At 37.2% G+C, this 16,917-nt stretch overlaps 1 protein-coding gene across 2 annotated transcripts in view; it reads right to left on the reverse strand.

The window, feature by feature from the left end:
* The window catches only part of LOC124802912 (vacuolar protein sorting-associated protein 16 homolog), a 202,616-nt gene that overhangs the window by 140,489 nt on the left and 45,210 nt on the right, over nucleotides 1-16,917 (reverse strand). For both annotated transcript variants that reach the window (XM_047263982.1, XM_047263981.1), the window contains exon 3: nucleotides 15,862-16,006. In XM_047263982.1, coding sequence (XP_047119938.1) covers nucleotides 15,862-16,006 — 145 coding nt within the window. The remainder of the gene's footprint in view (nucleotides 1-15,861; nucleotides 16,007-16,917) is intronic.

Here is a 16,917-nt window from a genome sequence, read left to right on the forward strand (position 1 = left end):
CCTTACCCTCTCCCTTAAAACCCACATCCTTTCGTCTTTCCCTCTCCTTCCCTCTTTCCTGACGAAGCAACCACTGGTTGTGAAAGCTAGAATTTTGTGTGTATGTTTGTGTTTGTTTGTGTGTCTATCGACCTGCCAGCGCTTTTGTTCGGTAAGTCTCATCATCTTTGTTTTTTTATATATATATATATATATATATATATATATATATATATATATATATAAATTTATTAACATACTTATGCTTTTGGTCTCAATTATATTTAATTATCGTTCACCACCAGTGTAAAACAGTAAGTATTTTCTTCAAAGAAACTCATAAATATTGTACTCTTATGGTGGGAGCATGTCATTTTTGAATAGTTGTTACAAAGATCTTATTTATAAAACTGATAACAGTACTGTAACAAAACAGTACTGAAAAATATGAGAGTCGAATAAAAACTTCTTTATGGTTGCATGACGTTTCATATTACAGTCATATTTATTAATGAATGCAGCGATAATTTTACATTCTATGGTTCTGTAATGCTTTGTAGTAGAACTGGTATGAAGCTGTCTTGGAACTTCCAGTTTTGCAGGTCTTTTTGCCAATTTAAAACTCTGACTGACTGGTCTTTTAGATGGATGTAAACTTCAATTCCTTCCATTACATCCATGATTTATTCTTTCTGTAACGTATGTAATATTTGACGTGATCCATCTATATTAGATATTTTGTGATTGATTTCTTTTAAATGTGCAGCAAATGTGGATGGGTTATTGTCACTTATTGTCATGTGTTCTCTAAATTGTGTGCCAGCTTTCCTTCCTATTTGTCTAATATAAAATTTTGATAATTCTTTACAGTTAATGTTGTAGATGGCCATTTGCAAAAACAGCTCTGATTTCCGTGGTATCTGTCTCAATAATCATTGTAGATTGTCAGTGCTTCTGTAGATGTATAATTTTGTATTCTTGACATTGAGTAATCGTGTCAAAAGTAATACCTAGATAAGGCCTTACAAGTACTTTATTTTTCTGTAGTTCATTTGTGTTTCAGGTAAAAGTTATTTCATCTGTGAGATTGCATGTCTCTGGTTGGTTTTCTTTTTGAATAACATGTCCACTACATTTTTAGGATAACTGTTAAAATGCCACATTTTGGAGAAATCTAGTTCTTTTTCAGTTTTTTCTTTTCCAGTGATAAGTTGATCAGTCTATGTATTATAGAATGAAAATTTGTGAGCTTGTGTGCTCTTGAGTGGCACGATTGACTGTGAATAATTATATCTGCTGTCATTGGTTTACAAAAAATATTGAATGTGAGTTCATATTTTTTGTTTGAAATTTTTAAATTCAAAAAGTTTATGTTTTTACTTTTTTCTCTTTGCACAGTGAAGTTAATTTTTGGATGCAAACTGTTGAATTGTGAATGCGTGATGTTACTCTCTTCTAGATGCTATTGAATAGAATTAAAATGTCATCAACATATCTGTAGTAATAAAGGATTTTTTTGGCTGTTCGAATGAACTTGTTAAAACATTATTCTCAAAAAATATCAGTTAATGTATCCACTAGGTATGAGCCCTTTCCTACCCTCCCTTCTTGGAAATAAAGTTTGTTCTGAAATGAGAAGTAATTGGAGGAAGTGATTAATTGTAAAAGTTCTACTATTTCACAAACTTCTACTTGAGTGATTTTCTTATATTTGAGAAAGTTGTTTTTAATGATTTCTACAGTCTCTGTTACTGGAATGTTCATGTACACATTAGAAATATCGAGAGATAAGAATGCTCCATTTTCAGTTATTTTTATGTTTTTAACTTTATTGAGAATATTGCAACAATTTTTTGTAGTGTATTCTATTTCATATGTGTATCACTTCTTAAGAAGTATGTTGAGTTTTTTACTGACAGCATTTGCTGGGCTGTTAACTATGTCAATGACTGGACGATTCAGGATTTGTTCTTTATGTATCTTGGGCTGGGCTTGCAGTGATGGTGGTGGTGTGATCATTATTATGGAATCTTTTATGTCTTTTTCTGTAATTATGAAGTTACATCCTTCCAGTGCTTTCTTTAATTGTGCATTATATTTGTTGGTTGGATTCTGGATGATAATTTTATTATTATTTTGTCCAAAAACTCTAGTTTATTCTACTGTAATTTTCTTCAGACACAATCATCAATCTATTTCCTTTACTCGATTTTACATGCATTGCATTATGTTCTTCAAACTCATTATTAATATGGCATATGACATTACTGTCCTTTACTCTTATATTGATCCTAATTTCTCATTTTACTTGTGTTTGTATTATTTTTGCTATTTTGCAAATAGTGTTGTTTTGCGCATGAGGTGGCAACTACGCCTTATGAAGTGCTACTTCAGTGTTTGCCATAACATTTTTAATCAGTTTCCAAAGTGGAGTTGTATGTTAAATTTGAGGACCTTGTTTAGTACATTCATTTCTATGGCAGTGATTCTACTGTTGATCAGATATTCCACCTCGTGGGAGAACATGAAGCTACTTTGCATGTGACGTTTATTTTCACTGAGTGTACTTATATCTTTTTCTTACATGCGCCTTTTTAACTTTTTTATATCTTAGTTAAATGTTTGTGTTGTAACGGCGACCGGAACGGTCGCGGGGTAGTAGTGACAGAAAGGCAGCGGGGACCCGCGGAGCGGCCCGCGAACAACAACACAACGGGAGAGGACAGACAGGACCAACGGATGACATTATGACACAACAAGAACAGAAGACAGAGTACGAACCAAACAAGACAACCATGTCCACTGGAATAGAAACACGAAAAGCAATACGCTATCTGAGGCGATATGTCCTGAGACGTACACGATGTTAGACTGCTGGTTCAGCGTGAGGAGGCAGGTGCTTAAGTACGCTATCCGGGGGGGGGATTCAAATTCCGCAGCGCACGGTACCAGAGTTTGAACCCATATAACCCATAAATTTATCAATTGCTGATAAAATGGGATTTCGCTGTAGGGATGATAGGACACTAGCAAGACTAAATGAGCTAAATATAGTTTAAAATTTAAATTGTTCTTACATTTAAATTTATCACAGATTTCACTGTTCACCCAATTATGCTCACACTGTTTTCTTATAAGTTGTACCACACAAGATTTGTTTTTTTGTTTTGAGCCTGGCATATTTTGTTGTGATATTGTCTCATATACATTGCTTGTTTAACTTGATGGCTTCTGTGGCATTCAGTATCTTCACTTTGATGCGTTGATACTGTAGTACCTTACCCTGTGCCTGGCTAAGCAGTGATTCTATAATTTTTAATGCGATAGGGTCTGCAACTGCAATGAATTTTTTGAATGATTTCATGATGCCTCAGTGCCATTCTCTTTATCTCATGTACGGTTATACAATTTGGGCCTTACACTATGTTCAAGTACCTAAAATGGAAACATTATATGTTGGATAGATTAGCGATGCTCGTGATTATGACATACCCACAATTCAACAGTTTGCATCCAAAGATTAATTTCACTATGGAAAGAGGAAAAAAATAAAAGCATAAACTTTTTGGATTTAAAAATTTCAAATGAAAAATCTGAACACACATTTGATATTTTCCATAAACCGACAGCAGATATAATTATTCACAACCAATCATGCCACCCGAGAGCAAACAAGCTCACATATTTTCATTCTATGATACATAGTCTGATTTACATCCATTTAGCGGATCAGTCAGACAGAGTTTTAAATGAACAAAAGACCTGCGAAACTGTAAATTCCAAGGCACCTTCTTACCAGTTCTACAATGAAGCATTACAGAACCAAGAATGCAAAATTATCACTACACTTATTAATAAGTATGAAACATCGTGCAACCATTAAGAAGTTTTTATTTGACTCTCATACTTTTCAGTACAGTTTCATTAGAGTACTATGATTAGTTTTATATATAGGACCTTTGTAACAACTGTTCAAAAATGATGTGCTCACACAGTAAGAGAACAAATACTTACAAATTACTTTAAAGAAAATACAAAGTGTCAAATTTACACCATTGACAAACGATAATTAAATATAATTGAGAACAAAAGCATATGTAGGTTAATAAACGAATTTCTGTAAAATAATTATAATCTTCCTAGTGTTAAGCATTCTGGCATAACCACAAGCACCAGAACAAAGACGAAGAATGCGAGGGCAGAGAAGGCACTGAAACTACGTCGGCCAACTGTGCGCCGATTATGACCGCACCACGATACCAAGATGAAACAAAATTAAGCTAAGAAAAACACAGGATGTTGGAGCAAAAGTAATATGAAAAGATGTTGCAAAATTATTTATGGAATGCCTGCAGACAACAACTATTCCTCAAAACTGGACTGATAATGTAATTATTTCACTTCGCAAGAAAGGAGTCAGGTAAAGTATAAAAAATTATAGCCTTATTTGCCTCCGCTCTGTTATGTACTGGATGTTCACTATATTATCACCTTAAAAAAGAAAAAGAAGAAACTTTACATTTTAATTAAGCACAGAGTTGAAGAACATGAAAGGGAAGCATTAGTGTAGAAGTGAATGGGAAAGGGTTACAGCAAATCCACAATGTTATGCAATCTATACACTGAGCAAAACTAGCATAAATTCATTCATTCTGTAGCGCAGTAGTTGCTCATTTGTTTTGTTTTGAAGAGAGTTGTCTGTTCATTTAGTAAGCTAGTCAGTAAAGCAGAGCTCTCAGATGATTCACATCTACAGAGTGTTTATCTTCTTCTGCGTTTTCCTCATAGTAAATTTATTAAATTTCATGTGTGTTTTTTTGTTTAGGAGGTTCTGTTCTGGTGTAACCACAAGCACCATAATGAAGAGGAAGAACACAAGACCAGAGAAGATGGTGTGGTGATCTCAGCCAACAGCCTGCTGACAAGGACCACACGATGACAGGAGCGACCCCTGAAAGAAGTGAATATAAGCGTCGTTCCTGCCAGCCTTGGCCAGACATTAGTGGACAGTACTGCAAAGAGTGCTATGATCACACTTAGTAATGATCCACAAACTGTATGTTTAACTTGCTTGAACATTATAAATAGCCGAGGACTCAGTTTTATGTTGCATGTCGCCCATTGCTTGCGACACTTTTGTTATTTCAAAGTTAAGTATTGTCAATCGCTTTATTAAAATAAAACTACTAATGTTATTTGCTAGAACTGTTTTATAGCATTCCGAGAATGCAGCATCCCTTAGGCACCCTATACGAGATGAGTGGGCAGGACGCTACATTTGGTGACGAGGACTCAACATTTTAGCGACGAGTCTTCTTGTCATTTTTGCTAATAAGTGTTTTCAGGTGGGCGTTGCAGATTTTTTTTTTTTTGTCTATTTGTTGCATTTGTGTCTTCCAATAAGCCCCCCCCCCCCCCCCCCCCCACACACACACACATGCCCCGCCTCCTGCTTAGGTGCCACCACCGCAAGTGTTAGATGTCACACAGCTAATGCAGATGTCTCAGTTTCAGACACAGCAAATCACTACACTGCTCAACACAGTGCAGCAGCTACTGGCCAACGCTGCGCACCCGACACAACGATCACCAGCTACTACAGCTGCTAATCACCTTTCTGGCAGTTTTGTGAACAGTTCGATGCCCATATGCTAGCTCACAAAACCCAAGGTACTGTGAAACTTCCATATCTATTATCTAGAGTAGGAAATGCAGTGTTCAGATTAATTACAAAACTCTTTCTTAACGCCACTCCGAGTGCACTTGCTTACGATGCAGTGGCAGACTCACTAACAAACTATTATGAATGACAAGTGCATGGTCAGAACAAATTTATCGTGAGTGGGTAACAGATTTTCAAGGAATGACAAGGAAATGCAAATTCGAATGTGCTTGTGGTGCTTTATATTCAGATTTTATGTTGTGTGATGCAATTGTGTACAATGTACCTGATGTCAAACTCAGAGAACAGATTTTGAAACAGTCCGATCCATCATTTCAGCAGGTAGTGCAACTCTTAGATCAGTACGATTCCGGTGCCTTGTTGGCTGTTAAATTTGAGCAGCCAGCCATTTGACAGGTTGACTCCCTTGCTTGCGATCGCCACATTCTGCACCGGTGGCATGAGCTAGCCACATTGAATAAACAACGTTCCACACCCACAAGTAGTTCCCTAAACAGGTGGCTACACAGCCGAACAGAATTAAGTCTTGCCCTAGGTGTTATTCACGGCACAAACACCAAGACTGCCCCTCCCGACAAGTCCAGCATTACGCTTGCAGAAGGAAAGGACATGTACAATCTGTATGTTTGCAACAGGACATACATAAGAATTCGGCCCACTCACAAAAATCTAGTCACAAGACCCATGTCATTAATGTAGTATATTCAAAGTCTGCAACAGGCAATGGCAATACTAGCATGCGTTCAGTTTCTACAATGATACACCAGTCAAACAAACTTTATGTTCGTTTAACTATTTTTGGGAAATGTGTGAAATTTTAGTTGGACACAGATGCCTCTGTCACATTGCTCAATCATCATGCATATGAACTCTTAGGCTCCTCGTGCCTGCCTAAAACTAGCATGCAACTGATGGCTTACAGAGGACAAGACATTCCTGTTCTCAGAACATGTACTTTGCCTGCTACGTATTGCTCGCATAAGCAAACAGTGACTTTTAGAGTGCTCAAATCATGCGACTGTGAGAACATATTTGGTCTTCATTCTTTTGATTTGTTTAGCTTTAACATTGAGGACAATGTGTTCTCAGTGTCTGCATTCAATGCCAAAGACACTGTAGCTAGCTTGCTAAAAGAATTCCTGGAACTCTTTTCTGAAGGTTTAGGCAAAGCTAACAGTTTTGTTACACATATTACCATGAAAGACAATGCTCAGCTGAAATTTTGCTGGGCCAGAACTGTTCCCATTGCATTAGGGGGCCAAGTTACTGCTGAAATTAAAGAATTGCAACATAACGGAGTTATCGGGCCCATATCAGCTAGTCATTGGGCAAGTCCACTGGTTTTGCTCCCCAAATCTTCAGGTCACATTCACCTCTGTGTTGACTTGAAGTCTACAGTCAACCCACCAACTGTCATTGGTACTTATTCATTGCCATGCCCAGAAGATCTCACTGACAAATTAGGCGCTGGATGCTACTTTTCAAAAATTGATCTGTGCATTGCATATCTTCAAATACCACTCGATGACAAATCTCAAAAAGTGTGTGTAGTAAATACTCATCTGGGCTTGTTTAAATATTTGTGTTTGCCTCTTGGCAGTACTTCCGCACCCACCATTTTCCAATGATATTTGGAACAGCTGACTGCGCAAGTGCCAAACTGTTCAAACTATTTACTGTAATAGCAGGTCATACAACTGAAGAACATATTGCAAATTTAGGTACTTCGTTTGGTATGTTATCTGATGCAGGACTAAAGTGTAGACTGGAGAAGTGTGATTTTTTTAAACCTGAGTTGCAGTATCTTGGTCATGTCATAAACAGTCAAGGTGTACATCCTCTTCAGTCGCATTTGTTAGCCATAAGAGACTTGCCAGTACCTCACAATACCACAGAATCACAGTCAGCTTGAGGGAAAATTAACTATTATATTCAGTTCATACCAAATGCTGCACAAATCGCAGCTCCTTTGCTTCACTTGCGTTGCAAGAATGTCCCCCTTTTCTTAGGCAGATGAGTGCCATGTAGCTTTTCAAAAACTTAAAGATGCATTGCTCAGTGATTGACGCTTAGTTCACTTGGATCCTGACAAGCCAGTTGTACTGCAAGTTGACGCTTCCTCTTACAGGATCAGTGCAGACTTGGTGATAAAGACAGACCTATTGTTTTCGCATCAAAAGTGTTGTTTAAAGATCAGTGTAACTATTCACAAATTTAGAAAGAGGCTTTGTCTATTGTGTATTGTGTGACCAAATTTCACCACTATTTGTATGGCAGAAAATTCTACTCAGTAATGGATCACAAGCCTTTGCAGTCCTCGTTTCATCAGACAAAACCAGTTCCTGTAGGAACTGCCCAAAAATTGCAATGATGGGCTTTGTTGTTGTCTCAATACCAGTACAAGATTGTGTATTGTCCGACAGCTCAAAATTGAAATGCAGACGCAATTTCATGCCTTCCAATTGACTATGACACAGACTTTGACACCTCTGCTGCATCTTGTTGTCACATCGATGCTCAGGATTCTGAATTGCTTCAGTCTTTTCCGCTTAACTATAATAAAATTGTACAGGCCACGGAAACGAATTCCAATTTAAACATTTTGCTCAATTACATTCGCACATCTTGGCCTCACTCACTGAACAGCATAAAGAACTCCGTAGTGTGCCGATACTTTGCACATCAGCATAGCCTCACTGTACAGAAAAAGGTGTGATTCTTGTTCAAAATTACAGTGGACAGTCGCGTGTGTTGATACCTAAAGCTTTGCAAAAATTAGGAACTTTGCAGTTACTTCACCAAGGACACTGGAGGATTGTTCGTCTGAAACAGTTAGCACATCGACACTGTACTTGGCAGGGCCTAGATGCCCCAATAGGACAGATGACATCACAGTGTCATGCATGTGCGGAAAATCTGTCCACTCCACCATAAAAGTTCACTGCCTGGCCTAAGTTGCAATCGCCATGGCAGCGTGTGCATATAGACTTTGTGGGACCTTTTTCGAAGACCCATCGGTTGATTGTGGTTGACTCACATAGCAAGTTTCCTTTTTTGTGCCAATGAACTCGGCAACACCACATAGCACAATTCAGTTTTGTCAATGATTTTCTGTCTAGGTTTACCTGAAGTAATAGTGTCAGACAATTGACCTCAGTTCACGTCAAATGCATTTGAAACATTCTGTGAGCACAATGGCATACAGCATCTGACTAGTGCACCGCTCCATCCACAGTCAAACGGTGAAGCAGATAATGTTTCTGTCAGAACCTTCAAGCAGCAGATGGCCAAACTTTGCTCCACACACACCAGGGATCGAGCATTGCAACATTTCTCATCTCATATCATTCGCACCCATGAGATGGACCATCGCCGGTGGAATTGCTTCACGGCCGTTGCCATTGCACACTGCTCCAACTGCTCCACCCTCCTCTGCATCCAGTGCCAAAGGAGGGCCAGAAGTATTGCTTCATGCCGCATAATATTGTGTTTTACAGGGTTTTTAACAGCAGAACACAGTGGGCTTGAGGACAGATCATCCGTCGACTTGGCACTTGCATCTATTTTCTTTCGGGTCCAGATGGCTTGCAGTGCTGCCATCAGAATCAATTTCACCTCTGTCATGTACACGATGATCTTTCAGTCTCTCTTCCCCCAGATTCACCACACAGAGGACAGTGCAGCCACAACAGCCCCCAGAGGGTGTCATCACAACACTGTGGGACGACCCCATGGAGACGGAGCCTCCAACTTCTCTTGAAGTACCGCTGCAGCTGGACCTGCCCACACCGCAGCGGTTGCCGCCTGCATCATCTGGTCCATGGCAGCAGGAGGTGGATGCGAACCCTTCTGGTGATTTTCCGGGGGTGTTTCCACCAGAGCGGAGGCCGGATGGTGGGGTACAGCTGGAAGCTTGACGTCCCCTGCAGCCACAGCTTCCAGCCCAATGCTGTGCCCACACTCCTGCATCCCCCCGCTGTGGTCGCGCTCTCTACACAATGACGGTTCATCGCTTTGGGGGAGAGGAATGTTCTGGTGTAACCAAAAATGCTGGAACAAAGATGAAGAACACAAGACCGGAGAAGGCGGTGAAACGACGTAGGTCAATGGTGCACGGAATAAGACTGCACCACGACAGGAGCACCCTCTAGCCGAAGGAAATATAAGCGCCGCTCCTGCCAGCCTCAGCCTGACATTAGTAGACAGGATTAGCAGAGTATTAGCATGGCCTAGCAGAGAGCACTACAATATCATATTGTAGTGATCCATATCCATTGACTGTTTGAACATTGTGTATAGCAAGGACTTGGATTTATGTTGCAAGTCATCCATTGCTTGCAACACCTTTCTACATTAAAGTTAAGTATTGTCAATATGCTTTATAGAAATAAAACTACTAATGTTACTTGTTTGAATTGTTGTATAGCATTCTGAGACTGCAGCATCCCTTAGACACACTATACGAGACGAGTGGGAAAGACCGAACATTAAGCATGTTAAAACCTGGACCTTATATATTTGAGCTTTGCAACAACTGTTCGAAAGTAATGTGGTCCTAAAATAGAGGAAAACCTGTACAATTTATTTTATGAGCATAACATGTCATAGGAGTAAGGTCATACATGGTATAAATAGGGTCAAATCCAAATGAAGTGGTCCAATAAAAATTAAGTTGGTTGCTTGACCATTTTTAAATATATTAATCTTGTATGTGGTTACCCTATAATTGAGAAGTTCAAAACAGTTTTTTAAAAAAAATTACCTTTCAGCTTTACTGAATGGCAGCCATTTTCATTTGTAAGCATGCAACGATGTTCAGTTTACAGACCTTAGGAAAAATATGAATATCTCTGCACTGGCTTAAGTTACAACATTGCAATTGACATGATTGTTTTTAGAAAAGTGTCCTCTACAACATATTCTATTACACAAAAAACGCTAAATTAAAAAATAACCAGTCAAAATGACCTCCAAAGTTTGGTATTGAAATTTTCAAAAATCCACTTTTTAGGCCCAAAAATAACAAATAAGGAGTGATTTATGAGACTCTATTTTTTCCTTAAGTTTGATATCACACACTACCAGCCTCATCTAGAGCAATTAGTTATCTCAGGTGGGACTGAAGATAAAAATACGATTTTTGCACAATTTGTACACCTATATGATAGCAACATACTGCAAAAATTTCAACATTGATATCTGACTGTGAACAAAGATATGAATTTTGGAAAATGAGGAGATAACTCACATTACTCTACAACAGATATTATGGCTGTTGCCCATTCATGTGTGATATTGGCAGGATATAATCAATTATTATTGAAATAAGACACTGAATTATATACAAAAAGTGGAAACATCACTGAAATTAACATTTATATTATTCTGACACACTTAAAATAAATATTTTCAATTAACATCCTTCAAGATGCGACTGTTCCTAAACCTGGTGGTGAATGCTAAGAACACTTATTCCTTCAGACAGCTTCTCTGATATAGAATAAGACCTCCCAGTTGCTGTGGTAAGTTCAAGCACTGAAAGTTTCCTTAAAATATTTTTCATTGGTATCCGAACTTTGTCAGTAGTAGATTTCTTGAATGATGTTCTTGGGCCAGCAAGCCACCACTGTCCATCATACACACATGCCACTATGTCATTCAATGTTAAAGTCAGAGATGTAATTTTACTGACACAATGATCCTCGTAAATTTCGGTTTCTGATGTTACACAGCATCGAACTAAGTTTTCTGCAATGCCAAGGAATTTGTGGAAATGCCTTGTTTCCTTTATTGCTATACAGTTTTCAAATCTGGTTTGAAGTGTTGTTTTCATATGCAGAACCACTTGATCAGAAAATAGGTAATGTCTTTAATATTATCCTTGCAAAAGACATACATGTCTGTACTGTGAGAATTTGGTATGTCATTGGTCTTTGTAGGCTGGCTTTACTTACTTCACGTTTTGTTGAGCCTCCCACTCCATCACATGCATTTTTACCATGCAAGATGCAAAAAAGTGCCTTTCAGCCTCCAACCCAAAGTCTACTTTGTGGTTACACAGATTTGAAAAATTATTTTTGTTCTTATACTGACTACCACTTCCATCTGAAAAATATATCAGCTTCTCAACCTTGGGAAAATTTTCTTTTATGTAATTTATTACATACTTTTGAAACACATGTACAGCCAACGTGTTGTGCTCCAAGTAGTTGCTTAGAGTGCAAATTGAAGAACTGCGAACTTCATCGTTCTCATTTTTAAAGTAGAGAATAATTGGATGCACTGTTGCCTGGTCATTGACCCAGTGGTACCTTTGTATTGCATCCTGAATCACAAATGTGAAATTTTCTGAAAAATCAGCTAGCACTGTGCATTCAGTTTCATGAAGTTGCGCTTTTTTGTCTTTCAAAAACTTACTTTGGATTTTAGAAACATAGTGGTGACTTTTTAGTTTTTATAAGTTATCAGTTAAAGATTCCAAGTACTCTTCCTGAGATTTAACCACTGTAATCTAGTAACTCTTTGTAGTTAATATCACTGAGTTTTGCACCCGTAATCATCAATTTGACATTTTGATGATATAAACAAACACATACGGAGTGTGTCGCTGTGAATCCAGCCAAAATACACCACTTAGGGAGGAAGTCGAAAAATTTTGACCTTCTAATTTTGCATTCAGGATGAGAATTTTTGAAAGTTACATAAAGTTCATTTAAATTTGACAGCACTAGTCATTTCTGCTTTGTTACTTGAACTCCATTTATAACAACTCTTTTGCTACCTTTGCAACCTGGGCACATTCTACTGCTTTCATCATCTTCAAAAAATTGCTGGATCTTTTTGTTTCCTCACTTATACCTACTCCTTTCTTTTTCCCTAAAACTGGAAGAATCCCTTGCTCTTTCACTAATTTTCAGGTTAGTTTAACCAAACGATGAGATACCTTGGATTCATGAACTTTTTTTTTCCTCTTGACCATGAGTCAGGGAGCAAACTTAAAGTTTTAACTTTGTCCTCTTTAGATGTCACTGAACATTTAATTTTTAATTTCTCTATTAAGCTCAAATATTCAGTGTCAGATGATGCTGGTGGTAGGTTTTCTTCTTCTTTAGAAATTATGTTGGTATCTGTATTATTAAAGCATAATTCCAAGTCTTTTCTAATTTAGTCTGAAATTTGTTGTACCTTATTTTCAATAGCTGCTTTTCTTTTTCTGCTGCTTAATTTTATTATTTTTGAAGCAGGAGATACGTCTAACTTAGAACAAGCAAAGTCCAATATACTAACAGCTTTCTCATTAGGAATATAAATGTTATTAACAAGGTTACATGATTCTGGTTCTGGATTCACAACAAATATTTTTAGTAACAATTTGGGCACAGGGAATTTCCAGGAATCACATTACGTTTCACTTGGGAAGCTGTTTCACTCTCACATAACAAGGACAAATGTTCAAGTTTTATTTCCCTCAAACCTTTAGTAATAGGCTTTTTATGAACTTTAAATGGATCACAGCACTTTCTTCCAAAAATGTGGTTGTACTTAAGAATATATTTTTTCTCATGATACTCATACACTGATGTTATAAAAGAACTTACTCAAAATTTAAACACAGTTTGTCTAACTTCATCAAAGTCATTGACATTTTTCAAGTTTTTTGAAATTGAACTGTAAACTGCTTTGTGACACACTTCACTTGCTATCTGTCCAACAGAGCACTGTTCATCCATGTTACTGCATTCCAGTTAATCCCTCGAAATTAATTACAAATTACACACAGAACAAAGCACATAACACATTCTACACTCTCGATGAAGTATGTACATCCACTCAAACAGAGGTTTCAGAACAGACTGGCTCCAACAATGCCACACCCAGCAATAATGTACTTCTACAATGCCACACCCAGCAATAATGTACTTCTTTATTGACAATAAACCTAAACGTCAATGGGCATTTTTATTACCAGAGAACAAAAGCAAAAGCTCCTATTGTTTAAAATTGCAATATTACAAATAAATAAACTAAATGAATATTGGGTGATAGTGTTAACTAAATATATGTCACAATTAAATTTTATTACAATGAAACAATAAATCATTTAAGTAGGCAACACCCCTAAGATCAGTTGTAGAGTAATGTGAATTATTTCCTCATTTTCAAAAATTCATATCTTTGTTCACAGTCAGATATAAATGTTGAAATTTTTACAGTATGCTGCTATCATATAGGTGTACAAACTGTGCAAAAATCATATTTTTATATTCAGTCCCACCTGAGACAATAACCCCAAACTTTACAAAAAATGATAATTTTCAAATTTCAAAAATTCATAAAAAATTAAGGAAACATTTGTAAGTGTTCTTGCTCTATATGAGGCTAGTAGTGTATGATATCTAACTACAGGAAAAAATAGACTCTCATAAATCACTCCTTGTTTGTTATATTTGGGCCTAACAAGTGGATTTTTGAAAATTTCGATACCAAACTTTGGAGGTCATTTAGACTGATTATTTTTGAATTTAGCGTATTTTGTGTAATAGACAATGTTGTAGAGGACACTTTTCTAAAAACAATCACATAAATTGCAATGTTGTAACATAACCCAGTGCAGAGACAATCAAATTTTCGCTAACATCTCCAGACTGAAAAATCGTTGCACACCTAGAAATAAAAATGGCCACCATCCAGTAAAGGTGCAAGATAAATTATTTTTAAAAACTGTTTTGAACTTCTCAAATATAGGGTAATGACATGTAAAAAAATTAAAATATTTAAAAATGGTCAAGCAACCCTCACTGGACCACTTCATACGGACTGACCCAATACTACGAAAGAATCATCCATAAAGTAAGTTATAATGTACCTCGAATATCTGCAGAAATGATTTGTACCTATACCAAAATCACAAGTGTCAGTAACATATGCAATGTATAATGCTTCCTTTTTAGATATCCGGAAATGACCTAGGACCAAAATTGTACAATTGTACGTAAAATAAAGAGAATGGTAGCTAAAGGCCTCACAAAATCATTCAAAAAGCTTCCAATTCAAATTCACTGGCACTGTAAACCGGAATGACACTACATAGTATTCTGGGTTTGTCATGGTGGGGCAAGAAGGAGACATCATTAGCAAGCTTGTGAATCCCTGCAACCTACGTTCATCATATTGGTAGACTGCTGCTGCATGTTGAACCCAATGTTGCCAGAGAGAGAGATAGGTTTCCAGCAGTATCAACTGTATGGCCATTTTTACGATTGGTAGCAATTTTAAATCAAATGCCGTACTTGTTTATATTAATTTTGAATAAAGACGCATCTGAATTTTAGAGGCAATTTTTCAAAGAATAAAGTGTGTTTCATATTCTGTAAAGTACAGTTAAGTCATTTCTTGAAACTTTTGATAACAATATACATCTACAAACATTTTGGTAATAGTACATACATAATAGTATATGTGAAGAATTTAGATAACAATACATACTTACAGAGCTCAAGAGTAATAAAAACTGCTTACTGATAGTGAAAAAATGTAAAACTTAGAATATTGTAAATAATAATTATATGCCAATGGTTTTAAAGCTACGTTGCTAACTGGTCCTACGTCATAATGAAAATGTGCTGCAACAAACCTTCACAACAATCACAGTGAGTCACAATCTTCCATCTCAAAGCAAACAGGAGATGGTTCCAGATCAATTATAAAGGAGGTACATCAAAGATATAAAGTAAAAACATAAATAAAAATAGCTGAGTTCATCCCAATTCTTAAAGACAAGAAAAATCATGTAAACATAAGAATTACTGGGGTGGCACTTTTCTGCTGCTATTGTTCACAGCAACAATGTTTAAATGACAAGTTTCCAATATACCCACATCAAATGAAGATGCATTTCATTACCATCTTTATTTTCCAGTTTTTTTCCCCTTCATTTTCTTAGCACAAATCTGGACCTGCATGTATGGGGACGTGAACCTCAGTCTCCCACTGACCCCCCCCCCCCTCCACCCCTCCTCTTCTCATCTACCTTCTCTTCTCTTCTCTTCTCTCTCTCTTCTCTCTCTCTCTCTCTCTCTCTCTCTCTCTCTCTCTCTCTCTCTCACACACACACACACACACACACACACACACACGCACACGCACACACAAACTGCTTTCAAACACAGCAAAATGTTTCATTAGAATAAAATTATTACCAGGAATTTCCGGAAGTCTGTAGACCTTTGGTTCAAGTACACTGTTGACTAAAAATATGCGATAGGAAGATGTTAGTACAGCAACACCTGTTCCACTCTCGCTCGCAAATATTCTTGCTTCCAGAATCTTTGCGTCTTTTGCTTCCTGAAAAATTTGTGGAGCACATTTAAATTTGCCTCTAATTTTAATACAAACATTAACAGTGACATTACAGTATAAGCATTATCTTGATTAACACAACTACAGTATGCCAATGCATAAAAAGGACTGACTCCATAGATACTGGTTTGTGCCACTGACATGGAATTCCTGAATCCTATTTTTTTATGGAACAAGCAGTGGAACTGACATACAATCAAAACAGTGTTATAAAATTAAAATGCTTGCACCAGGCTGGAAGACTTTTTTTCTTTCATCAAAAAAAAGTATCACTGAAATAATAAAAGGAAAACAAAAAAAAGTTAGCAAACAAGTGCTGTTCTTGGATTAGCTACATATGTTACATAAGACTCTGTATCATGTGAGACTTGACACGAGTGATTGTGTTTATCTCAGTTCAGTTGAAACTGAAATTGTTAAGGCTTTCGTGGCCACTTGTTGGCAAACTGGCTATTGGCTTATGTCTCCGGTTCTTCGGCCGACGTTCATCTGATGATTTTACTGACTTTTGCCAGCACGAGTGGCTGGCATTGTCAAAGCTTCACCCATCCAGTTCACCACCGGCAATGGAGGGTGAAGCTTTGACAATGCCAGCCACTTGTGTTGGCGAAATGTCAGTAAAATCAGCAGATGAGTGTCAGCCGAAGAACCTGAGACAGAAGCCAATAGGCAGTTTGTCAGTTGAAACCGATCATTACTGGCAGAAACAAATAACATTTAGGAGTTAATGTTTGCTGCAAACTGAGAATGAAAAAGCAGACTCATTTCATGACATAAATTCATCAGGAAGTTAGTTTACTGAGTACATTTACATCCAGATTAAAACTTCTGAAATTATGCAATTTAACAATATTCTTAACGCCCAATCACCTGCCAGTTACTCCACCTACTTCCCA

Source organism: Schistocerca piceifrons, chromosome 6 (genome assembly GCF_021461385.2).
Source record: "Schistocerca piceifrons isolate TAMUIC-IGC-003096 chromosome 6, iqSchPice1.1, whole genome shotgun sequence".
Lineage (NCBI taxonomy): Eukaryota > Metazoa > Arthropoda > Insecta > Orthoptera > Acrididae > Schistocerca > Schistocerca piceifrons.